Below are 25749 nucleotides of genomic sequence, written 5' to 3'. Positions count from 1 at the left end.
CCCGAGGAGGCTCGGGCCTCCCTCCGGGGCGGTGGCCTCCCTGAGGCCCCAGATGGACCTAACTAAAGGGGGGTCGTCTTGTCTGTACCGGCAAGACCTGTTTTGGACTGTGTTCCTGTCATCTAAATAAACCTCTGTTTTACTGGCTGGCTGAGAGTCACGTCTGACTGCAAGGTGGGGGTGCAGGGCCCTCTGGCTTCCCCAGGACCCCGCCGGGGCGGACTCGCTGTGGGAAGCGCACGGAGGGGCAGAGGATGCTGAATGCTCCAAGGAGAGACCCAGGAGGTGAAGCCGTGTGAGCTTCTTGCCCTGCAGACAGTCTGCTCCAAGGGAGAGGAGGCTCCCCAGAGTCCTGACTGGCTTGGTGGGGAGCAGTTCCAGAGCATCACCCGGGGACCCCGTGATACCTGGACACATTGGAAAACAAGCACCGGATGCAAAGTGAAAACGATCGTCGCTCTAATAACTAGCGTACCTCTGCGGCACCCCACAGATGTCCCTCTCCTCAGTTAACAGCAACAGAGCCTGGAGTCAGAAGCCAGGTCTCCTCTGCCCTTTCTGCTGGACCATGCCGCTGCCCCTGCCTGTGATGCACGTGGGCAGTTGCACCAATACCACCTTGGGCTGGTGAGTCAGCGTGCCCGGGGAGAGGACCCTTCCTGACCCCTGTCAGCTGGTCATCTGGTGCCCTGAGCCAGGGGAGCTGCTCACCCGTATCTCAGCACATGGAGCTTTCAGGCCTAATGTAAGTGCCAGGCCACTGAATTTGATGCCTACTTTACCCCATGGCTGGATTTGGCTCCACATGATATCAAGGCTGTCTGTGCTCCTGGGGACAGGCTGGACTGGACAGGGAGCAGAAACCCCTCCATTTCCAGGCCAGAGGTGTCAGTGCAAACAGGATTCATCAAGCCCGGCGGATGAACTGGGGCGCACTCAGGCCAGGAATCAAACGTGCTCCCCGTTGCTGCGGGAATAATGCAAAATATCAACCATTACATTGGACTGTGGGAACTCCAGTAAGAACAGGTTGGGGGTGGGGAGTGGTGTGCACGGCCTGGGGAGGAGAGACTGCAAAGGGGGCGCTGAGGTCACAGAGACGAGGCCGCCCCAAATGCATCCTGCAGCATCCACCACTGTCGTGTCCCGGTGCCGAGAGTGGGTGGGTCGGGTTTACAACAGGCAGCGTGGCCTCCTGATTAGCATAGGAGACCTGGAGTCCGGACGTCTGGGTTCTATTCCCACCCCTGGGCTGGGCAGTGGGGGCTAGTGGTTAGAGCAGTGGGGCGCTGGGAGTCAAAATGCCTGGGTCTGCTTCCTGGCTCTAGGAAGAAGCGCAGTTTAGTAATTAAAGGACTGTGAGCCGGGACTTCTGAGTTCTATTTCCGGGTCTGCCACTGACTCGTTGGGTGGCCATGGGAGAGTCACCTCATAGCTCTAGGCCTCAGTTTCACCATCTGTAAAATAGGAGCAGGGCCCATATTGCTGAAGTGCTTTGAGCTCATTGGCTGAAAGGTTTCATATAAGTGTGACGGTCACGGTTGTCTCATGGGTGCAAAGGTGACGATTTCCCAGCCCTTGAGAAGGCTCCAGATTCCCCGATCCAGCTTCCAGCCAGAGGCTTGTGAGAGAAAACAAACACGTGCTGCAGGGAAAGGCAAACAAGCCAGCCCACTGCTCTGCGGCTAACGAAGCAAATCACTGCTTGACTCTAACCCTCTTCTCCAGCCGGGCCTCGGCAGTTCGGTGCAGCCTGAGTCTCCGTGGAGACGGACGCCATCGAGACGAAGGCCTGGGCCTCTTGTCTGGAAGTTGGGGGCTGCTGGTGAGGAAGCGGAAGTGCCGGAACTAGTTGTGATGGGCATAAATGGAAGGTTAATGGAGATGTAGGTGGCACTGCGCCAGCCAGAGGGGCGGTAGTAATTAGCAGTTAACGAGTTTAGAAATGGACTAGTCCTTGGCGACAGCAGGGCTGGGAGATCCCTTTATGCCAAAGGCTCCCTCCTTTCTCTGACCCTCGGTTGGGTTGCGCCGGGGTGTGGCCATGGGCACCTCTCCAGCGGGTGAGCGGAGCGGCACCATGGAGCTGCCGTCGGGCCCAGCTGGCCTTGCAGAGCGTCTCGCTCCCCAGGTGCTCCGGCCGTTTCGTTCTTTGCTGCCAGTTTAGGCTTGGCAGAGCTCGCACCCGCCGTCCACGTGCGCTGCCCTGGTGAAAAAGGAACGAGGCAGGCCCCCCGGGTGCACCCCTGAGGAAACCCGCTTTCTCCTTCGCCGCCCTGGGCCCCGGCATGGCTGGCTCATTGCAGTGGGGTTTGCTTGGGCAGCTCTTCTCAGCACTGGGGCCAAGGATGTGGAGCTGCCTGGGTCTCTGCTACGCATCAGGTGGGAGTGGCGAACGGAGGGGCAACCCACCGCCACATCGTTACAGGTTACAAAATCAAGCTCCAAGCCAGGCCGGCGACCTCTTCCCGACATCCCCATGGTGGCTGCACCCCTCGGCTTGCCAGGGGCCTATCGAGGAGCTGTGTGGGCGTTACTTTGAGCATGGGGACTGATCAGGCAGCCCGCCTGGGCAGAGCCGGCCTGCGTAGCACTATGCTCTACCTGGCCTAGTCAATGTGCTCCGGGTACGTGCGACTAAAGTCAAGCAGCATGCACCGTACGGCTGCCAGCCGGTCATCCCACTGGGCTGCTTTGGGGCTGAGCAGCGATGCCGGGATGTGACCTGAAACCCAATGCTGTGGCTTTCTTTCCCCTTTCTCCAGAGCCGAGCTTAGCCAGCCCTGCCAATAGCTCGCTCCTAATGGCACAATTACTGCGCTGTGCGGCCCTCGGAACAGGGACATCACTCACGGTTTTTCAGCAAATACCGGTTTCAGGGTGGAAAAAAGTAATTACGCGGGTCAAAATTGTTTATCATCTTTAGTGCTTCTCTTCACTAGCCAGGGTTTCTGCTCGGGGCAATTGCTGAACCAGTGCTCCTTAGTGAAGTTATTTCACAATTAACAATGAATTCTGCCGCGGCTGGAGAGTGTTTTCCCTTCAGGTTCGTTGGGAGGAAGGTAATTGGATTGTAGATTTTACTGTTATAATACTCAGTACAGGGGACTCCTGGGTTCTAATTCTGGCTCTGCAAGTCGCTGGTCTTCCTCTGCACCCTCAGTTTCCCCTCTTGTTAAGGGGTTCTCGTGGGAGGGTGTGGGGCTTAACGCACTCGTTAAGCGAATTGGTGCCGCTGGGTGGAACGTGATTAGTTATTTGTATTGCAGTAGCGCTAAGAGGGCAGGTCCCAGGCCCCAAAGGTATTTAGGCACCTTGATTTCAAAGGGAATTAGGCACCCAAATTCCATTGAGGAGCTGGGCCCAGGGACCTGTTATGCTGGGCCCGATACACCACCAGTCAGGGTCTCTGCCCCGAAGCGCTGAGTTTCAGGTGTTGACAGCGGATGCCAGAGGAGCACCTGGGAGCGGCAGACAGCGACAGGACGGGGTGAGCGCTGGCCATTTACAGCTATTCACTCTCTGATCGGTTCCGTTGCCGGGGCTATGAACTAGTGCCCAGTTCGATTTGTTGTTGTTGTTTAAAGCAGCACAAGGGCGGCCCGGTTACCAAGCACCCTGCTCCTCCTGTCCCGGCACCTGCCCAGGAAGGAAGCAGTTTGGGGTATTGTCGCCCGGTAGCAGCCCGGGGTGCGGCTGGAGAAGAGAAGCACCGGCCGACTCCTGGCTTGGTCGCGCAATCCTCTCTCTCCATCCAGGCATTTGCCTCGGGAGGCCCAGCTGGGTCAGCGGAGATGCAGGATTTGACACTGGTTATTGTGTGTGTCACCATGTGGCCCCAAGACCGAGCCAGGACACTTGCGCTAGGTGCAGGACAAACACAGGACAGAAAGCCAGTCCCTGCCCCAAAGAGCGGGCAGCCTGCCCCCGTGAAACTGGGGTGTCCAAGGTGCCAGCTTGCCTGCCCAGTGGGAAAGGCCCGGACTGCGAGATGGGAGCGCTGGATTTGGGTTGGCCTCTTGTTATCCTTTGCACTCACCCTCCAGGCTAGAATAGCTTTGGCGCAAGGCTCTCTGTGGAACACAGAGCGGGGAATGGCTTTACCCAGCTTCGCAGAGTGAGGCAGAGGCAGGGCTGGCCCAGGAACGTAGCTGTCCTGCCTCTGTCTCCCAGTCAACTGTGCCAGCAATCTCCCCTCTCCCCTGACAAGAGCAGCCCTCGGCCACACACAGAGGAGAGTCCCCCCATCCCGCAGGGGAGAACAGCGACCCAACAGGCCTGGGCCCCTGGGGAGGGAGAGCCGCGACCCCGGAGGAGTTTAGAACAGTGCACCCTTTGAATCTGGAGGCTACATCCGTCCCTGCCTGCACCCCATCCGTGCCACCCCCCGGCAAGGCAGATTCCACCCTCGCCAAGAGCATCTGAGGAAGTGGCAGCCTGTCTGCTGAGGCTCCATGCAAGGAGCTGGCAGACGGTGGTTCCTGTAGAGCCCTTGCCCTGGCATTGGGGACAGCCGGGGCTCCGGTTCCTCTTGCCAAATGAGGCGTCGCTAATTCCCAAAGCAAGCGCCATGCCCCACAGCCTGGCATCTGCTCCGTTGCTTTCGTTTCCCACCTTACACCAGATCTGGGTGCAGTCACGGGCAGCCCGTCGTGGGTGGAACTGCCCTGGCGTCCTTCCCCCCTGCATACACCGAGCCCTCCAACCGACTGAAAAGAGCAGGGGTCACCCAGAGAAGTGCTGGGGTCCTACCCCCAGCAGCGGAGTAGGAAGGAGCGGGGGCACGAAGGCTGATTAGCCCAGCGAGGGGGCCTGCGCTGCCTTTCAGGCGTTATGGCATTGGAGACTAAGAAGTTCACTTTTTTTTCTTTTTAAAGAAAAGAACCCGTCTCCCAGGTTTGCATCGCGTTTCCATAGCAACCCCCCTTTTCTTCCCGCCGTGAGTCAGGGCCCGGCACACAAAGGGGAGCGACTTGTGGAGGTGCCGAGAAGGGCGAGGGGGAAGGATGCGGGTCAGGGGGCCCTTCGTCCTCGTGCGGCTCTGGGTTTGCATCAGAGCTGGCGAGCTTCCCCCGTGAAGCGTGCTGGGCTCACGAGCTCATTGGGGCTCCAGTCGCCCGGCCTGCAGGCGCTGCGAGGAAACTGGAGATCCCCGCGCTGGTTAGCTGCCTTCTGTGCACCAGTCTCTGCAGATCAGCTCCCACCCTCCCATTTACCTGTCTGGAAGGGAGGCTCTCAGGGAAAAGCTAAACTGCTCAGAGAAGGGTTTCTCCTTCCTTAAGGAGAAGGCAGCTTAACCCAGCGTCTCCAGAGAGTTTGAGGCCGAGAAGTTGGAAAGATTTTGCCTAGCGTGTGCTGCGCTCTCTCGACCCCAGCCCCACGCACACACACTCCTATGGCTCGGGGCTAAGACATTTTTCCGCGGTTTCTCCCTCCTGTGGGTTCTCCAGAATCTGAGCTCTTTTCATACACGGAATCATAACATGCAAATTAGGGCGTGCGATGTCTTTAATGAAACCCTCCGAAGGAAAGAGCTTCTCTGGCGGATTGAGGATATTTATTTCTCGTGCAAGAAATTGAACATGCAGATTGGTTAGGGCTGGTAATTTATCACATGAGATTGTGTATTAGGGTTTGCATTGAGTCCTGCTCCCTTCTGAAATTACATCGCACATATATTAGAATATGGACAGACAGACAGACAGACAGACGGACGGACTCTCACACACACGCCCCTTTCCCTCTATTAAATACATTCTCATTCCGCTTCCATCCTTTCTCCCTCCACAGCTGGTGCAGGACTCCGGCACCCCCCCAGAGGATTTCCCATGTCTTCCCACGAGCCCAGAAGCCCTCTGCCAGAAGCGTGGAGACTAGGAAAATTTAATTAGCTCCTTGGCTTGCATCTTAGCTTTGTCAGACACGTCACTCACCCTCCCCAAAAAAACATTTTTGCATGACTAATTCCCCACCAGGCTCTGGTTTGGGTTTCCTCTGCTACGCCACAGCTCCCCCGCCGCCTTGCTCGGGCTGGATGCCCGCGGGTTCTCTTTCTGGCACAGGATTCTCATTTTGGCTCTTGTAATACCTTTTTCGGAGGAAGCCGGGAAGAAAACGGGCCCGGTTCTGCTCTCGCTCCCATGTAGGGTGACCAGACAGCAAGTGTGAAAAATCGGGACAGGAGTTGGGGGGTAATAGGAGCCTATAAAAGAAAAAGACCTACAAATCGGGACGGTCTCTATAAAATCGGGACATCTGGTCACTCTACTCCCATGGGTTTCACTCGGGAGCGGCTCCGCCCAAGTCAGTGGTTTTGCACCAGTGCGAAGCTGACGCAAGCGAGAGCAAGAATCAGCTGCTAAAACCAGCGAGAGGAATCCCAGTTTGGTTTCTGGGCTCCTTCCTCAGGCGTTACAAGCAAATGGGCACCAGCTGTGGGGATCTGAGCGGAGCGAAGAGCTCAGGGTTTGGCCGGCTCATTGGAATTGACCACAGAGATGAGGGAAATGCAGCCAGTTAAAAGTCAGATGCATCCCAACCCCTGTGAGGTTCTTGAAAGTTCAGTGAACTTTACATGTAAAACAGAGGGGCCGGGGGAGGGGAATGTGAAGGGTGGGGAGCCCAGGACGTGCCCCGTCCACGAGGCTTCACCCTTCCTGTGGGCAGCCAGGAGCTTTCCCGTGAGCCAGGCGGCACCGCGTGCTCCATCTTGGCCAGGTTTTGCCAGTCCAGGGATTTGGGGCGGATTGGAGAAGCAGCGGGTTTGCAGTCACCGCTCCAGCTGGCGCTCCCCTCCCTGTGGAAGGCTGCTGATCCTGCACTTTCTGGGTGTCGTTTCGTTTTAAGGGTCTGCTCAGTGCAGCGTGTTTGGGGTGTGCCAGTGCCCTGTACTGGGGGCAATCGGAACCGCTCTACAGTCTGTGCCAGGCCCTGTGCTGCTCCGAGGTAGTGGAGACTTTCCTTTAACTCACGTGGCAGGGAGGGGTGCCTCCGGAGCAGGGGGTTCGGAGTTCTAGCCCCATTGCTGGCGGGAGGGTCTGTGCAGCTGTGGGCTGCAGCGTCCCCATCGATTTATTGAAGGGGGATGTTTCCCAGTTCTATTTGGAAAGAGACGCTTGATTGATTTTAGGTTTTCTCATGAGCCCTGGCCTACCGAGGTTGGTATGTTGTTGCAGGGTTGCTCTGGAGGGCGGGGCTGCGTGTGTTATTGTAGGGTAGCCAAGCTGTGCGTGTTGATTGGATACTGGGGAGGGGAGGTGTCTGTGGAAGAGCCAGTGTCGATTCGTGAGTTTGGAGCAGCAGGCCGGGAAGGCACTCACCCCAGCGGCGGAGGAAAGTAGGACATGTTCCCGGCCTCCTGCCCTGACCTTGGCCACGTCCCGTTTAGATACTGAAACATGAATCGCCGTCTTGTTATTTGTGCCTCTCTCCGGCCCGACGTGGCGGGGCTCTCCGCCCCCTGCGCGCCGTAGGAAGCCAGCAGATTAATGCATGTGCATGAATTATTAAACGGCTTATTGTTCTAGCCGGACCAATTGAGCTGGCGATTTACAAGGCCGCCGGAGTTACTGGAATTCCCCTGACCGCAGCAAAATGCCTCTTTGGCAGGCGCCGCCAAGGATGGCTCTGGCCGCATGTGTCAAACTGCAGCCTTCTCCAATCAGGAGCTAATTGAGATTCAATAACACCGTTAACATGACCTGATTAAATACCGGGGGGATGGTTAAAAACACATTGAGTGAGGCCCCTCTGCTGCGGCTGGCCACTGCTCCCTGCATGTGGGGAGCTGGTAAATCTTGCTAAGTGTGTTTTAATGCTCTCTTGCCATTTCATTATCACACAATAACGATTCCAGTACATGTGCCCCTGTAGAATTAATTAGTCGTTCTACAGTATGTTAATCAAAGGGGCTGTGCCAAGGCTCTGAGATCCCAAATCTGTTGAGCTGCTGCTTTCTGTGGCCTGTGTTTAAAGTGTCACATGGACCTTGCAACGTTCTGGTTTTTAATTTGCTAGAGCAAACGCTGCAGCTGTGATGTCCCTTCACCCCCTGAATAAATCAGTGGCATCAGCCATTAAAGATCCCTACAATAACAAACCAGCCTGCACGATCCTGGGCAACCCTACGATAACAAAGTGAGTGTTAATATCCCGGGGCTCGTAAGCAGCCGTATTGTACAATGACAAACTGGCACTTGCCGCCAGGGGCGGCTCCAGGCTCCAGCACGCCAAGCGCGTGCTTGGGGCGGCATGCCACGGGGGGCGCTCTGCCGGTCGCCGGGAGGGCGGCAGACAGAGTGCCTTCGGCAGCATGCCTGCAGAGGGTCCGCTGGTCCCGCGGGACCGGCGACCGGCAGAGCACCCCCCGCGGCATGCCGCCGTGCTTGGGGCGGCGAAATGTCTAGAGCCACCCCTATTGCAGCCCAGCCCTCAGGAGCGACCCTACGATAACAAAGCGACATGAGCTTCGGGGTGATGGCTTGGGTCAGGCGGCCACGCCCCAAGATAGCCCAGATCATGTCTTTGCATCGGATTGGTTGCCACAGAGGGAAGTGCTAGCCACAGTTTCTCCTCCTTTCACCTTCACGGGAGGAGAGGGCTGGGGAAGGAGCCCAAAAGGGCAACTCCCACCCAAACCAACGGAGCAGATGAGCCTAGAAATCCCCGTGTGTCTCCGCCCCTGGGCGGAAGGGGCTGTTTTGCCAGCAGGTTCGCCCAGGGGAGTGGGTGTTGGTCATCCCCCTTTTGGAGGGGAAGGGCTTTGGGAGATGGATTTCCTGGGCAGCTCAGAGGCCGTTCCTTTTCTCTGCCCCTTGGCCTTTGCTGCCCCTGGCACTAGGGGCGACCTTCCAATAACAAACCTGTGCATGTAATTGCCCCGTGAGTGACCCTACAATAACAAACCCGTGCGTGTCCCCGCCCGGTGAGCGACCCTACAATAACAAACCGACGCGTGTCCCCGCCCTGTGAGCGACCCCACAATAACAAACCGACACGTGTCCCCGCCCGGTGAGCGACCCTACAATAACAAACCGACGCGTGTCCCCGCCTGGTGAGCGACCCTACAATAACAAACCGGCGCATGTCCCCGCCCTGTGCGTGACCCTACAATAACAAGCCAGCACGTGTCCCCGCCCGGTGAGTGACCCTACAATAACAAACTCGTGCGTGTCCCCGCCCGGTGAGCGACCCTACAATAACAAACCGACGCGTGTCCCCGCCCTGTGAGTGACCCCACAATAACAAACGGGCGCGTGTCTCCATCCTGTGAGTGACCCTAAAATAACAAACCGGCGCGTGTCCCCGCCCTGTGCGTGACCCTACAATAACAAACCGCTCTGCCCCAGCCCAGTGCTCGTGAGCAGCACAGCAGCAACAAGCCAGGCTGTGCCGGAGGACAGGCCATGCCGTGGGAAGGCTGGTTTCAGTGCCACTCCTCAAGGTTTATACCATAAACAAAACTTCCTGCTTAATGATTTCAGAGCTGCCCACCTCTGCATTGTGGCCCCCAATTAATTCCCGTCCCCGTGAAGGCAGCCCCGGCCCTTGGTCAGGCGCGCGCTTGCACTCAGTAACGACCCTTCGAATGCCAAGGGAGATCAGAAAGACAACAAAATTAAAGCCTTTGCGGAAGGCGAGCCGCAGAGAACTGCAGGCCAGGCTGTGATTTGGTTAATAACTGCAGGCCAGGCTGTGCTGAGTAATTTGTTTCCTTTCTCTGGGCTATTTCCATCCATTCAGGTGCAAAACAGGCCAGCTCCTTAATGGCCCCTTTGCCTCTGGTGGCGAGAAGAAGAGGCCCGTTAATTGGGGTGTCAGGATCTCTTCATTCTCTCCTCCCTCGCAGGCCCAAGGAGACGGCGCCAAGGCGTTTGCCACACTCCACGGAGCCGGAGAATCCAGGCAAGGAGCCTGCCAGCACCAGACACTGACACGCTGCTCATTTGATAGAGGAGGCCAGCAGGGGGGTGAGCGGGGAGACTGAATTCAAATGAGTCTCTAGCCCTGGGTCCCTGGGGGTTGGCGGACCCTGCACTGGGCTGCGTTAATCAAGGGCTTCGAGTGAATTGGACAAGGGGTCCGGTACACCCCCCCAGCGCACAGTACAAACACATTGGGGGGAAGCAGCGTACGAGTTTTGCGTCTGTCTGTGCACTTACAGACACGTCGTACGCTCGTCAAGCAGAATGCGTACGTGTGCCTTGCACACGCTTGTGCATGCACACACGGCACATCCGCGAGCAGGCTGCATGTGCAGCAGGCGTGATGCAAGCCCAGGTATCATGTAGTGGGCGCTGCTGGGGATCAAACCAGCGAGGGTTACCCACACGCCAAACGTGAGCGGATCCTCTGGGTGAGCCAGCAAATATACGCAAGGCAACTCAGGCCGCACGGGTGATACTCAGCCCCTCCTGTTTGTTTACATAGCACTCTGCATGCTCTGAGCCCTGCACAGTCCCTTAAGGCAACCGGCGTATTCTCATCCCCCTTTTACAGATGGGAAACTGAGGCACGGAGCGTGGACACAGCCCCAGGTCACACAGTGAGACAGTGTCGGAGCTGGGAATGCAGCTGCCGAGTCCCCGTGAGCTTTCCTGCCCCTTTGCTCTCTGCAAGTCAGCACGCGGGTGCAGTATCGCACGCTTGCTGTCTCTCCCGTACGCTGTGCCCAGAGGGTTCGCGATCCCGCTCCTGGGTTCTGCTCCCAGCGGGGGATAGGTGTGTGTGGAGGTTAGGGCAGGGGACGAGGCCCAGGACTCCTGGGTTCTGCTCCCAGCGGAGGATAGGTGTGTGTGGAGGTTAGGGCAGGGGACGGGGCCCAGGACTCCTGGGTTCTGCTCCCAGCGGGGGATAGGTGTGTGTGGAGGTTAGGGCAGGGGACGGGGCCCAGGACTCCTGGGTTCTGCTCCCAGCGGGGGATAGGTGTGTGTGGAGGTTAGGGCAGGGGACGGGGCCCAGGACTCCTGGGTTCTGCTCCCAGCGGGGGATAGGGGTGTGTGGAGGTTAGGGCAGGGGACGGGGCCCAGGACTCCTGGGTTCTGCTCCCAGCGGGGGATAGGTGTGTGTGGAGGTTAGGGCAGGGGACGGGGCCCAGGACTCCTGGGTTCTGCTCCCAGCGGGGGATAGGTGTGTGTGGAGGTTAGGGCAGGGGACGAGGCCCAGGACTCCTGGGTTCTGCTCCCAGCGGGGGATAGGTGTGTGTGGAGGTTAGGGCAGGGGACGGGACCCAGGACTCCTGGGTTCTGCTCCCAGCGGGGGATAGGGGTGTGTGGAGGTTAGGGCAGGGGACGGGGCCCAGGACTCCTGGGTTCTGCTCCCAGCGGGGGATAGGTGTGTGTGGAGGTTAGGGCAGAGGACAGGGCCCAGGACTCCTGGGTTCTGCTCCCAGCGGGGGATAGGGGTGTGTGGAGGTTAGGGCAGGGGACGGGGCCCAGGACTCCTGGGTTCTGCTCCCAGCGGGGGATAGGGGTGTGTGGCGGTTAGGGCAGGGGACGGGGCCCAGGACTCCTGGGTTCTGCTCCCAGCGGGGGATAGGTGTGTGTGGAGGTTAGGGCAGGAGCTGGCACTGAAGTCACTGCCATGCGAAGGGGGCGAAGGACAGAGCTTTTTGTGGGAGGGGCTAGGACAGGGGACAGCATCCAGGCAGGGGGCAGGGACTAGCCCGGGCCCTGTGCCCAGCTCAAGCCTGTGGCTGTCTCAGCACAAGGCTGTGGGTGGACCACGGTCTTGCTCCATGACCAGCTCCCTGCCGTCCCAGCAGGGTATGTCATTGCGGTGGCTGCAAATTCCTGGGCCCCCTGTTTAATTTCCACCAGAGCATAGAGTCCTCTGCAGACTTCTTCCAGCTGGGCCAGCCGCAGCACCCTGCTCCCTTCGTCCTCCCCCCGCCAGCCCCACGCTTGGGTCTGTGCTGGGGGTGCTAGGCCTTGGCGTGTGTGTTTCTGGGCCCCGGCGTGTGCACATACGTGTGCGTGCATGTCCGTGTCTGCGTGTGTGTGTGAGCACGTCTGTGTCTCTACACGGCGTTGGGGGTGCGGGTGAGATTTTTTACCGAGGACAGTGCAAGGAGAGTCTGCCCGTTTATTCCTGGTGTCCGCGTCGGCTCCTGACAGCTCGGCGGCATTGAAATATCTCATTTAAAGCCAGTCAGGATCTTGGTCGATATCGGGTGTGACACTCAAGGACTCTCTCCCATAGGACACCGGGTGCTCTCCCTGTAGGGTCAGGCACGGGCCACAGGGCTGAGCCGGCTCTTTTCTCCTGGCACCTCTTTGTCTTTTGAACGCCACTGCCAGCTCGGGTGACCAGAGGTCCCGATTTTATAGGGACAGTCCCAATTTTGGGGTCTTTTTCTTATAGAGGCTCCTGTTACCCCCTCGCCCCTGTCCCGATTTTTCACATTTGCTGTCTGGTCACCCTGTGCTGTGCCCACCCCGGCATGGACCCCGCAGGCCCAGTTCTGATCTCCCCGAGGCTGGTGTCAGGCAGGAGAGGCTCCACCCAGCTCAGGACGAGACCCCTTTGGTCTTCTCTCCTTTCCTGGCCCCGGCAACGCTCAGACCCAGGCCTGGCTCTGGACCCCAGGGGGGCACACAGGCCCTCAGGGGGACTGCTGGGCACCGTCACGCTGCAAACACCTGCCGGGGGCTCGCCCTGCCCCCCGGCCCTGTTCCGCCAGCTCCCTGCCCGGGGAAGCTCGGTCTGACGTTTCCAGCAAAGGCCAATGACAGCCTGGTGGGGGGAAGCGGGGGATGGGGGCCGTTTCACCGTGCCCAAGGGACTGCTGGCCACTGGCCCAGACAGCGGGGGGGATTTGGGCTCTCCTGCTTCTCTCCTGCTTGCCTCTCGCTCACCGTGTCTCTCCGAACCAGTCACAGAGCCACGACAAAACGTGAGGCGGGGGGGGGTCAGCAGCTCCCCCTTAGAGAGCCGTCTGCCCATGCTCAGCGCAGCAGAAGATCCAGGGCTGGGAGGGTGTTGCAACCCCAGATGACCCTCACCCACAGCCCCACTTGGTGGGGGAACAGTGGCGTCACGAGCAGGCAGGCCTAATGGCTGGAGCAGGAGTCGGGAGACGGGGGTCAGGAACAGGTCAGGGGCGATTGCTCAGCCAGCCTGGTCCTACCGCAACCCAGCTGAGCTCATAGCCTGCCAGCCAGGCTCAGCTTGCTCCTGGGCAGCGCGGTGTGCGCCAGTGGGTTAACAGCCTCCACCCCAGAAGTGGCTGCATTTGGCGGCGGAGGCGTGCTGGGATTGGCTCAGCCGGGAGCACTGTGATCATCTGGGGCGGGGGGTGGTGAATGTGTGCAGTGGAGAGGGAGGTGTTGCAGGAATGCCAGGGCCTGGCGGTGCTCCCTCTGGCCCAAGGCGCCCGAAGAGCTGTGACAGTGCGGCTGTCAGGGAGTCGTGGCCGCTTGGGCTAATGAGGCCGGCCAAGCTGGGGCTTCGAACTCCGGGCGTGCTTGGCTGCCGGTGGAAAGCGGGGCAGGGGGAAAGCTGGCAGGACGCTGGTGGCACCTGGCCTGTCCATTGCGCTGGAGAACCAGAGTCGAGCCCTTAGGAAACGGGTTAGTGGCCCAATGGGGGTCTTACACTGCCACCTAGGGGCTGGTCGGGGACCCGGTGGAATTTCAGCACGCTGGTGGCTCGCACACGCTGGTGGCTTGCACGCTTTTAACATGATGACTGCTCTCGGAACAGCGGTGCCCTGTTTTTAAGACGAGGCCTGGCAAACCGTGGCAATTAGCTCTTGTGTCTCCACTGAGCGGCTCTCAGGACACTGGGCCTGCTTGCAGTCATGCACACCAGGCCGGCGTGCGCCTGTCCCCAGCTCCGATCTGCCTGTCTGCTCTGTTCTGTGAGCTGGCAGGGGATCGAAATACGCAAGGATCCTGCTCTCAGACACACTTGGACAGTGCTCATCTTGTCTCTGCAAATCCCCTGCTAGCTCCCACGGCCAGGGCAGACAAGCAGCATGGACAGGAAGATGGCCCGGCGTTCACAGCCCACGGCAGCCCTGGGGTCCTCCAGGCTTGTCTCTCATTGTGGAAAGACGGAGGGGTCATCCAGGCTGTGGTGGTGAATGACATGAGTTTGCAAGGTCTCAGCAATGAGTGTGGCCCCGAGCAGGCAGCCTCCTGTTCCCTATAGCACAGATCAGCGTGGTGGCCAGGGCTGGGATTCAGGGGCATCGGCAGAGCCGACTGAGTTTCAGGGGTGGGTTTCACATTGGGGATGAGGGGCGTTGGCAGAGATGCGTGCGTGAAGAGCGTGCAGCGCCCGAGTGGAATATCACGGGGCGCTGCAGGGTAGGAATGAGGTGCGTCTGCAGAGCTGGGTGTGTGACCCAAAACTGGCATAGCCGGGGGCTGCAGGTCGGGATTGAGATGCGCTGGCAGAGCTGGGGGTGGGGAGCCCAGAGCTGGCATAGCTGGGGGCTGCGGGTCGGGACTGAAGGGCACTGGCAGAGTTGGGTATGTGGGGAGCCCAGAGCTGGCATAGCTGGGGGCTGCGGGTCGGGACTGAGGGGCACTGGCAGAGTTGGGGGTGGGGAGCCCAGAGCTGGCATAGCTGGGGGCTGCAGGTCGGGATTGAGATGCGCTGGCAGAGCTGGGGGTGGGGAGCCCAGAGCTGGCATAGCTGGGGGCTGCGGGTCGGGACTGAAGGGCACTGGCAGAGTTGGGTATGTGGGGGGCCCAGAGCTGGCATAGCCAGGGACTGCGGGTCGGGACTGAGGGGCACTGGCAGAGCTGGGGGGTGGGGAGCCCAGAGCTGGCATAGCCAGGGGCTGCGGGTCGGGACTGAGGGGCACTGGCAGAGCTGGGGGTGGGGAGCCCAGAGCTGGCATAGCTGGGGGCTGCGGGTCGGGACTGAAGGGCACTGGCAGAGTTGGGTATGTGGGGAGCCCAGAGCTGGCATAGCTGGGGGCTGCGGGTCGGGACTGAGGGCCACTGGCAGAGTTGGGTATGTGGGGGGCCCAGAGCTGGCATAGCCAGGGGCTGCGGGTCGGGACTGAGGGGCACTGGCAGAGCTGGGGGGTGGGGGCAGAGCTGGCATAGGTGGGGCTTGCGGGTTGGGATTCAGGGGCGCTGGCAGAGCTGGGTATGTCTGGAGCCCAGGAGTGGCACAGCGGAGCGCGGGGGGGTGGGTACTTTGCTGCTTGGGATCGAGGGGCGTCATCGAAGATGGAGCGGGCGGGGGAAGCTTTGCACAGCACGTCCCCACGACATGACCAGCTCTCCCAGCTATCAACCCACCGATGCACCCAGGGGTGGCTCAGGGCGCATCTAGGTTATCTCAGGCCCCCTGAGAGGTTCCTTGGGGTGAAAGAGCCACTTCCCCGACTCCATTAGCCCCCCGCTTGGCATCGGAGCCCTGGCACGGCAGAGCGGTGCCGCTGCTGCTCCCCCAGCTCTCTGTGGGGCCTTGACATGAAACCTCCATCGCCCTCTTCCCCTTGGTCACGTCAAAGGCTCCCGGCTCCTGTTCTCCAGCCGCCGCGTGGGGCAGATTAAATTCCAGGTGCGGCAGCACAGGGGCGAGATGCTCCTCTCGAGCTCTTGTGTGGGTGCCGGCTGACCGGGTGGGGGGGTGTCGGTGAGGGGCAGGGAGGCACTGGCAGTGCTGATGCCCACAGCGGCTGGGCGGGAGGGTTAATCTGTCAGGCAGCAACTGTCCGTGAGTCTCTTGTTATTAAAGTTTAATTTAAACTGTATCAAAAGGACAAAACGCAGCCGAATCAAAGCAGCCAGCGGCACTTTTTAATACTTGATTGGCTGTCGGGGGGAGGCTCGGGTTTCCTTATTTATTTACTCGCCCCTGTCTCCGGTGTCTCTCTGTTCTGAACAGAAATAGTGCAGAGGTTAATGCTCCGGCTGCCACTCATGCCTTCCGGCCGGGAGGTGCTGCTTTACCCTGCAGGCTCAGGCGGCTGAAGCTAAGGGGCAGCCTGGGACACTGCGGAGCTGGGTTCTGTTCCTGGGTCCGCAACCCGCTTGGGCAAATCGCTCCCCCTTTCTGTGCCTCTCTGTCCCCCTCCTGCCTGGTCTCGGCTGTGGATGCTTTGGGGCAGGGACTGTGGGTGCGCCATGGAGCCCTGATTGTGCTTGGGGCCACTGTAATCCCCATAGGGTTAAATCCAGGGGGGGCTGAGTGTTAAATCCCCAGGGAATTGGCGCCCCATTGGGAGCTGGGGTGAGTGGGACGGAGGAGGTAAGCGCCGGTGCCCAAGGGCGCCGAAACGAGCCAATGTACATTCATTTTCCTTATCTCCTAATAATCTGCTGAGGCTAGAGAGGGAGAGATAAGCGCAGCCGCCGCGGGTGGCGGGGATGATAAGCGGCTTGGCGTGCAGCTCGAGCCAGACTCATCAGAACCGCGCCGGGCTGGGTGACCTTGCCGAGCGGGCCGGCCCTGCTCCCCGGCAGCCTCCCTGGGAGCGGCTGGGCCTGAGGCTGCAGCCTGTCTCTCCAGTCGCTGCGGGCCATGGACTCACGCCGGCACAAACTGGGTGGGCTGGGGTGAGCCAGGAGGGCCTTTCGAGAGAGGCGGCTCTGCCAAGGAGCGGGCGAGTCTCCCGTAGGCCGCCGGCAGGAGGCAGTGGGGTTTCAGGGACTAGAGCGCGTTTGTCTGAGTGATGCCTGGCTGCGTTGCTGCTCGAGCTGGAGAAGTTGCCTGTTGCCTCAGGCTGGCAGAGCTTGTCTCCTGGCGAGAGCCGGAGCTGGGAAGCCAGGCTGCTCCATGTTCCCCATCCTGCGTGCTGCTCCTGAGCACTCCTGGCTTCCCTTTGGGTCATGCCAGGGAGCTGTCCCGGGTCCCAGGAATGGCCACGGGGGGAAATGCCAGAGAGCCCCACCACTGTAGCATTTCACTTCCAGACGGGGAACGACACGGAAACGAAGCTAATTAGACAGCACTCAACAGGAGCAGTCGCCAGGGTGAAACGCCTGCAAGCTGCATGGAGACTATTTCAAAACACCATGATAGAGGCCCAAACGAAATATGGACCCCAAATAAAAACGAAACAGTCAGGGGGCCAAAAATGCCTCCAGGGCTCAGCAGCAGAGTCAAGAGGCGGCTAGAGGCAAAAAATCCTCCTTTAAAAATAGGAGGTCAAATCCCAGTGCGGGAAAGTGAAAGGAGCATGAACTGTGGCCAGTCAAGCGTGAAAGTGTACTAAAGGGGGCCATGAAAGACTCTGCAGAGCGCCTCGCCAAAGGCACAGCTCAACCCGCTACAGCCACGTCCTTCCCTGGGGCCCCTCGGAAAGGGGGCAGAACGGGGCTGCTTTCAGAGACAGCCCCCAGGACTTGGCTTTGCTTCAAGCCAATGCCTGGAGGCGAAGTGCGATGCACTGACCTGCGGCACCGGCTCCCAGACCTTGGTGGGGATCCCCCAGGCAAGGAGCCCACACAAGCACCAGGCTCCCGCACTGTGCTGAGTGGCAGGCGTGGGGATGGCGGGGCCATTAACGGCTCAGCAGCGAAGGGGAAAAGCACCTGTGTTAAAGGCTGCAGTCCGGAACGGGGGGGAAGGAGCCCTGAGCCCACTCCCCTTCCCTCGTGGGGTCAGTGGGGCCAAGGATGCTCGTTCCCCAAGGCCCAGAACAGACTTCAAGGTCTCTGTGTCCTTGCTGGGGGTCAGAGCTGTGCAGCCGGGCGCCAGTGACTCAGAGCAGCGCTTTGTCAGGAATTCGTTTGGTCTCTGTGAAGCTCAGAGGCTGCAAGCAAAGGTCAGGAGTTCTGGGACAGCCCCTCCAGACGTCTCTACCTTTGACAGCCGGCCGCCTCCTGTCCCCGACACAGGCGCACACGAGCGGTGGGGGCAGCTGGTGAACACTGCTCGTGTTTCCTGGCAGAAATACGAACTCGACACTTGTCTGCGTTGTGTCCTGTGCTGCGAATCCTGCACCAGGGTGCCCATTTCACCACAGCAAGAGATTTCTCCCATCCCACACTTGGCATGGTTGCTTTTTAAAGGCACGCGCGCTACCTGAGCTGTGTTAGAGCAAGGGAAGCCACGTGGATGCGAAGCCCATAAGAACGGCCATATTGGGTTACATAGGCACCGACTCCTGGGGTGTCCGGGGCTGGAACACCCACAGAAAAAAAATAGTGGGTGCTCAACACCCTCCGGCAGCCCCTTAATCAGCTGCTCCTCCTCCCTCCCAGTGCTTCCCACCCACTGCAGATCAGCTGTTCAGGAGGCACTGGGGGGGAGTGAGGGTAGGGTGCCATCAGGGGCAGAGCAGGGGTCAGGAACCCCCCAGCAACTCATAAAGATGGTGCCTATGTTGGGTCAGACAAACTGGGGTTCATGAACCCTTGGGGGGTCGTGAATGTATCAGGGGGTTCTCAGAAAAAAATTCTGTAATGGCGGACAAAGCCGTCCCTAGGGACCCCGGGCACGGGGGCCGGCAGCCCGAGCCCCGTGAGCATGACTTCCTGGCAGAACAAGTTTAAGCTTTGTTGTAGTCGTGCGTTGTTTGCGTGGACTGCTCAAGACCCGAATGCTTGTGGGAGGAACTCTTTATTAAATACCTTCCTGCTGTTTCACGTCTGGTACTCCTTGATGAAACATGTAGGAGGCTTCATCTAAGTGATATGAGCTACAAAAGTGAAATCTTGGAAGAGCGTTGCCATTTCCATAATGTAATAAAATTAATACTGTAATGGTAAATAATAATGTAATAATAAATAGTGTGTAATAAGCATGTCATAAAAAAAACCAAATCATTTCCAAGATCAGTGCTTCTGTGATTTATGTTCAGGTAAGGGAGAAGATCCCTGGAAATATTCATTTTTAGGAGGGGATTTGTGAGATTTGATATTTCTGTGAAAGGGGTTTGCAGGTTGTTAAAGTTTGGGAACCACTGACCCAACCCAATATCCTGTCTTCTGACAATGCCCAGTGCCAGGTGCTCCTGAAGGAATGAACAGAACAGGGCAATTTATGGACTGATCCATTCCCTTATTGCCCAGTCCCAGCGTCTGGCAGCCAGAGGTTTAGGATCACCTCTGCAGCACTGGCTTGCGTCCCTGAGCATCTTGGCTAATAGCCACTGCCTGATCTATGCTCCACAAAGCATCATGGGTAAAAAAATGCAAATGTACCCTGCAGGCTGTGTTCTGGTAATACCATTTGCTGCCAGCAGGGGGCGTTCTCTTTTTCCGTCCCCATCCCGCCCGTCCAGCTGTCTCGTGGGTTGGGAAGTCTATGGTCCTGGCTTTGGAGAAGTAACCGGCACCTGGCGAGTGACTGCAGCGAGGCACATCACTAAATAAGTGCCTAGATCATTGTGGATGCTGGTCGAGCTGGTGCTGCGCAGAGAGACATAAAGATAGTAGGAACTTGGTTAGTCTCTTGGCTGATGTGGCAGTTTGTGGTTGGCCTCCCAGCGTATCTAATCAGCTGGGTGTCTGTATCTGTTTAGAGACTAACAAATTTATTTGGGCTTCCGATGAAGTGGGTTTTAGCCCACGAAAGCTTATGCTCAAATAAATGTGTTAGTCTCTAAGGTGCCACAAGGATTCCTCGTTCTTTTTGCTGATACAGACTAACACAGCTGCTACTCTGAAACCTGTATCTATTTAGTCACCTCTCCCTTTCTCCCTCTAGGTACATGATCACATCACTGGACCGCACCCATGCCGGCGTCTACCGCTGCATCGTCCGCAATCGGATGGGGGCCCTCTTGCAAAGGCAGACAGAAGTCCAGGTGGCATGTAAGTCGCACCCTCCTCCATGTCTCCGTTGGTGGGTGAGTCTTTGTCCCAGGAGCTGGAGTGCCCCGAAGAGCCCACCAGAGCCCAAATGACCTTCACGGCCCACGGCAGGCAGATGTCATTGTTCTTAATTATGGTTATGACCGAGGCCGGGGCCCCTCTGCGCTAGGTGAAGTATGAACACAGAACAGCAAACAGTCCCTGCCCCAGTCTGGTGTCTGGTGATGCTGCCTCTGCATGGGCAGAGCCCTTTGTGAGCAGTGGTGTCCTCAGGCTAAATTCCTCACCGGATGTAATAAGAGATGCTCAGTATGATAGATTTGGCTGGCTCAGACTCTGGCTAAGAGACCAACTGCAAAGGGGTAGGAATTGGAGCTCCGTTTTCGACACACTAAAGGTTCACGGAGAGGGGCGTCCTGGGACTGGCTGGAAAAGGCGGGGAACAGTGAGGTGCCAAAATGTGCAGATGACCCAAATTTGTACCGTTCGTCAGGACACGGGAGAGGGCGTGAAGAACTTCAGAGGGGCCTAACGAAGCGAGTGGAACGGGCAGCATGACGGTAGATGGTAGATAGCCGGGGGCTGCAGGTCGGGATTGAGGGGCACCAGCAGAGCTGAGGGGTGGGAGCCCAGGGCTGGGATAGCCGGGGGCTGTGGTTCAGCAATAAGGAAGCATTGTCAGAGCTGGGGGTGCATGGCCAGACTGGAATAGCAGAGGGGGCTGTGGGTCAGGACTGAGGTGCTTTGGCAGAGCTGGCGGGGGCAGCTTGTCCCACTCCTATCTCAAGCCGGCATCGTCCAGGCTTCACTCAGGAGTAAAATTCCCCCGGGAGCGAGAGGAATCCGTTCCTCCGAGTAGCCTTCGACAGGCACCCAAAGTAAACAGCGTTTATAATCATTATGGAAAGCAAATGCAAACGCTGGTGCGGGGCGAGCCGCCCGCATAAATCAGCAGCGAGGCAGCTGCAGGCGCCCTGAAGAGCGGGAAAGGCTGGAAGGAAGATGATGGATTTCAGGCTGGCGTGAGGCGCGGGATTGCCGGATGGCTCCTGCCGAGCCGTGTGTAGCTGGCGAGTCTCGTCCGTCAGAGAGAGGGGGAAGAACTGGAGCAACGGGGCCGAGGAGCATGGGGCTGGGACGCAACGCGAGCAGGGGCGGGCCCCGACCCAGACAGGGCCCTGTTTGCCAGGCGCTGCACAGACAGAGGCGGGCCCTGCCCTCAAGGGCCGATGGTGTAGAGATGAGGCCGGCAGGATCAGGCCCTGAGGCTGGCACCCAGTGCAGGAGGCTGGGACGGCCCCTCTCGGGCGGAGGGGTGGTTGTTTTGGGGGTTCACGCGGGGTGTGTGGAAGGCAGGGACCCAGAGCGGGCCGTGCGCCCAGGGCTGGCTCCCCACCCCTCAGCACGGGAGAGGGGCAGAGGCGGAATTGGCTGGGAAGCGTTGGAAAAGGGGGGGGCGGCCGAGGCTGACAGGGAGCGGGCAGGTGGGGGATCCTCGCTGGGCACAGTGCCATCGACGCAGGCCGGGGGTGCCCCAACCACGGCGGCAGGGGCTGGTAAGGCAGGGATGACAGGAGCCTGGCTGGCTGTCCCGCGGCGCCGGAGCTCTTTGGATCCACCACGCTCGGCGCTAGGATGAAAGCCTCGGGCCAGGACCGGCTCTCAGCAGTAACGAAGGGAAAAGCCGGGCAGCTCGTTCTAATTAACTGAGCTGCCTCTCATCCGACAGCTACACAGCCGGGGGGGGGAGGGGGACACTGGAGCAAAGGCCCCCCGCTGACCATGTCGAGGGGGCTTCTTGTCCTTGAGTGCGTGTCACTCCCCCCTCCCCCCCCAGCTTCTCTTCCTCCCTCCCTTCTGTGTCCTGGCACCGTTCCCGCGCAGGCCGGAGGCCTCTTGGGATGGGCTCGTCCTACGTCCTTCAGGCGGGAACCCTGCAGCGCTGGGATCAGAGCCACCTGAGCAGACCTGCGCACTCCCGGCCGCCTCTCCGAATGGCCCTGTGCCCGCTGGGCACTGGCACAGTCTGGTGCCGTCGCCAGCGGGCCATGTAACAGCGACGCTGTGACGTTATTGATATAAATGGGAACCATATAGAACATGGGTTGCAACCAAGGTCCTGTGGTGGCACCAAATCCTAAGTAAAGGGGGTCATATAAGGTGTCTAAGACCAGGTTCTGGGTTGCTGGTTATGATTATGCTGTCTGTATGTCTGTGTATCATTTTGTAGTTGAAGTTATAAGTATTGGCTCTGTACTGTCTGTAGTTTGTATTATGCTCTGCTTCTGGGAAAGATCCCAGACAAGCTGATGTTAGCCCTGCATAGCTGGCTTGATGGCCCATTAAAGGGCCATCAGCTACACAATTGACCCATGGAGAGAAGGCAGACACGCCTTGTGACTCAGCAAAGTATGCAGAAACTTGTCCATGTGACTGCAAACTCCATTTTATTTTTGCTGTAAGTTTCCACCGTGAGGACAAAGGGATTCTTACACCTGGAAAAGTCTATATAAGGCTGAGGCATCATCTCCATCTGGTCTTCAATCCTGCTTCTGACCTCTGGAGGGATTTTGCTACAAGCTGAAGCTCGGCACAAAGGACTGACTGACCCATCCCAGCGGGGGTGTATTCCAGAGACTCAATTTGGACCTGCAGTTTACTCCATCTCTGCTGCAAGCCTGAACTAAGAACTTTGCCATTACTGTATGTAATTGATTCCATTTAACCAATTCTACCTCTCATCTCTACCTTTTTCCCTTTATGAATAAACCTTTAGATTTTAGATTCTAAAGGATTGGCAACAGCGTGATTTGTGGATAAGATCTGATGTGTATATTGGCCTGGGTCTGAGGCTTGGTCCTTTGGGATCGAGGGAACCTTTTTCTTTTATTGGGGTGTTGGTTTTCATAACCATTCATCCCCAGGACGAGTGCACTGGTGGTGATACTGGGAGACTGGAGTGTCTAAGGAAATTGCTTGTGTGACTTGTGGTTAGCCAGTGGGGTGAGACCAAAGTCCTTTTTGTCTGGCTGGTTTGGTTTGCCTTAGAGGTGGAAAAACCCCAGCCTAGGGCTGTGACTGCCCTGTTTAAGCAATTGGTCCTGATTTGGCACTTTCAGTTGGGTCCCGCCAGTATCGCACTGTCACAGTGGCGTAGTCGTGCTTGGATCCACAGAACCAGGTCAATTAAGCTTTGGGTCAGAACCCCACGCTATCCAAATTCGAATTTTGGGGTTTGAGAGTTTGATTGGTTAGAGAGCTGCTGCAATGGCTGAGCAGAGAGATTATGCGGGACTGGGCAAAAGAGCCCTGGAAAATTTGTGCTCAGAAAAGGGGATAAGCTTTAGAAAGAAAGCTACAAAGGAGGAACTCAGAAATCTGTTAATGGCCAATGATCAGGGAGCTTGGCCCTTGCCTGACGCTGCAGAAACAGTTGGAGGGCAAGAAGCGACAGATAAACTGCAACTTGAGCATGAACGGAATCTAACAGATCTTCGGTTGCTGGAAAGGCAAAAAATAGCTGAATTGGAGAAGGAGGCCGATGAGAGAGAGAAAGAAGCTGATAAAAGAAAGAAGGAGGCTGATGAGAGAAAGAAGGAGGCTGATGAGAGAAAGAAGGAGGCTGATGAGAGAGAAGAGAGAGCTCGTAAGGGGCGTCTGGAGCTGCTGGCTGCTGAACGGGAGACTCACAGGATGCAACAGGAGACGGCCAAACTTCAGCTCCAAGTGGAAGAGCGGAGAAAGTCATCACCCCCTGATACTCCACTTCCCCACCGCCATGAGAAAAACTGGGAAAGGATGTGTCCCATTTACAGTGATACTGAGGATATAGAGGCGTTTCTATCTACCTTTGAACGACTCTGCAATCTGTACCAAATCCCAGAAGGTCAGCGGATGCCTGTCCTGCTGACCAGACTGACTGGAAAAGCCAGGGAGGTATTTAATGAATTGGGGGAACGGGAAGCCTTGGATTATGAGCGGTTTAAAGATTCTGTGTTAAGGCGGTTCAAAGTCACTCCTGAATCCTACAGAGTTAAATTTAGAGAGTTTAAAATGTCTAAGGATTGTACTTTTGTAGAATGTGCTCATAAACTGATGGGTTTTGTTAAAAAATGGGTTATGGGAGCAAAGGCACATGGGAGTTTTGACAAACTGCTGGATTTGATAACTTTAGAACAGTTCCTAGACATTGTGCCTGACCATGTGAGAGCAGCTGTGTGTGATAGGGACCCTGAGTCAGTCCTACGGGCGGCAGAGATTGCGGATGCCCATACCCAAAACAGGGCTCGGGAAGGGTGTAGACCCCTGGGGAAAACTAGTCACCATTCTCCCCAGCTCAAGAGGAGGGAAGGATTTAAAGGTAAACCTGGCCCTGACTCCTCTAAAGGGGGGATGGAGGGTAGGAACTCGCATCCCAGGATGGAACAGGTGACCTGCTATCACTGTGGTATGCTGGGCCACATCAGACCCGATTGCCCGACCCTGAAGGGCAGCCCAAAGCCAGCAGTGCAGGCCAACTCCATTACCCTGAGCACTCAGGCTGAACCAAGCCTCAACAGCGCCACCTTAAGTCCAGGTGCAAGCACAGCGATGGCTAATGCCAACCCCATTGTCTCCAGTGGCCTGGGGGGAGGGGATGAGCTCACCAGTTATGTCAGGACTGAGGCTTGGCAAGGGAGTGAGAGGTTTATTAAGGAAGCAAAGGTCAATGGTGTTGAATGCATGGGATGGCGAGACACGGGCTCTGATGTAACTATAGTCAAGGGACATCTGGTGAAGCCAGAGGACATGTTGCCAGGGGAATATGTGACAATAGTGGCACTATCTGAGTACTCTGTGGACCTGCCAATGGCTAGGATCCACCTTGAGTGGGATGGCTTTCAAGGGGAGGTGAAGGCTGCTGTCCGGGATTTAATCCCGGCGGATGTTTTGGTAGGAAATAACATACTGAGGGTGAATGGCCACGTGAATGTGGTGACCAGGTCGCAGAAAGAGTTGGTGCCTGGGGCAGATACCTTGACTGAGGCCAGTGAGGGGGACGGCGAACAGACAGAGAGTGTCTCTCATGATGAAGCAGGCGAGGGTTTGTCTGAAGTTTCAGAGATGGCTCTGAATTCAAACAAAACCCAAAATGAATTCATTGCGGCTCAGCAAAGTGATGTATCTCTGGAGAGAGCCAGGAATGATGCCCAAAGTCAGGTCCCAGCCAGTGAAGAGAGAGGCAGGTTTTTCATGCAGGATGGGCTGTTGTATAGGGAGCCGCCCAGGGGAAGGAAGAATTCCCAAGCAGCAGCTCACAAACAGCTTGTGGTACTGGAGAGTTACCGCAGTGATTTGTTGAAGTTGGCTCATGATGGTCCATTTGCAGGACATCTGGGTGTAGGCAAAACATGTGACAGGCTAGAGCAAAATTTCTACTGGCCTCACCTCTTTGGGTCGGTGAGAGATTACTGCAGGAGCTGTGAACTGTGCCAGAAGCGTAAGGGGTTAAGAGGGCCTAGCAAGGTGCCCCTCCAGCCTCTGCCTGTTATTGGGGAGGCTTTTGCCAGAGTGGCTGTGGATATTGTGGGGCCATTCCCAAGACCCTCCAGAAATGGGAAGAAATACATTCTGGTGTTGGTAGATTTTGCTACCAGATATCCTGAGGCTGTAGCCTTGGCTAATATTGAGGCAGAGACAGTGGCAGTGGCCTTGTTCTCTATTTTCAGCAGGGTGGGTTTTCCTAAAGAAATATTGTCTGACCGTGGGTCTAACTTCATGTCCGTGGTTTTCAAGCAGTTGTGGGAGTTATGTGGGGTAAAGCACCTGAAGGCTGCTCCCTACCACCCCCAGACTAATGGCCTAGTGGAAAGGTTCAATGGAACCCTAAAGTCTATGCTGAAAATGTATGTTGATAGACGCCAGAATGACTGGGATGTTCTGCTGCCGTATCTATTGTATGCGTACAGGAGTGTGCCCCAAGAGTCTACAGGGTTTGCTCCCTTTGAGCTGCTCTATGGGAGGCAGGTCCGGGGGCCCCTAGATT

At 57.6% G+C, this 25749-nt stretch overlaps 1 protein-coding gene across 5 annotated transcripts in view; it reads left to right on the top strand.

Annotated features, from left to right (window-relative positions):
• Nucleotides 1-25749, top strand: part of SDK2 (sidekick cell adhesion molecule 2) — a 171703-nt gene that overhangs the window by 90742 nt on the left and 55212 nt on the right. For all 5 annotated transcript variants that reach the window (XM_044983584.1, XM_044983583.1, XM_044983580.1 and 2 more), the window contains exon 3: nt 19618-19724. In XM_044983584.1, the coding sequence (XP_044839519.1) occupies nt 19618-19724 (107 nt within the window). The remainder of the gene's footprint in view (nt 1-19617; nt 19725-25749) is intronic.

The sequence above is a fragment of the Mauremys mutica genome, chromosome 12 (assembly GCF_020497125.1).
Source record: "Mauremys mutica isolate MM-2020 ecotype Southern chromosome 12, ASM2049712v1, whole genome shotgun sequence".
Lineage (NCBI taxonomy): Eukaryota > Metazoa > Chordata > Testudines > Geoemydidae > Mauremys > Mauremys mutica.
The sequence above is the reverse complement of the archived record's forward strand: the minus strand, read 5'-3'. Positions and strand labels throughout refer to the sequence as shown.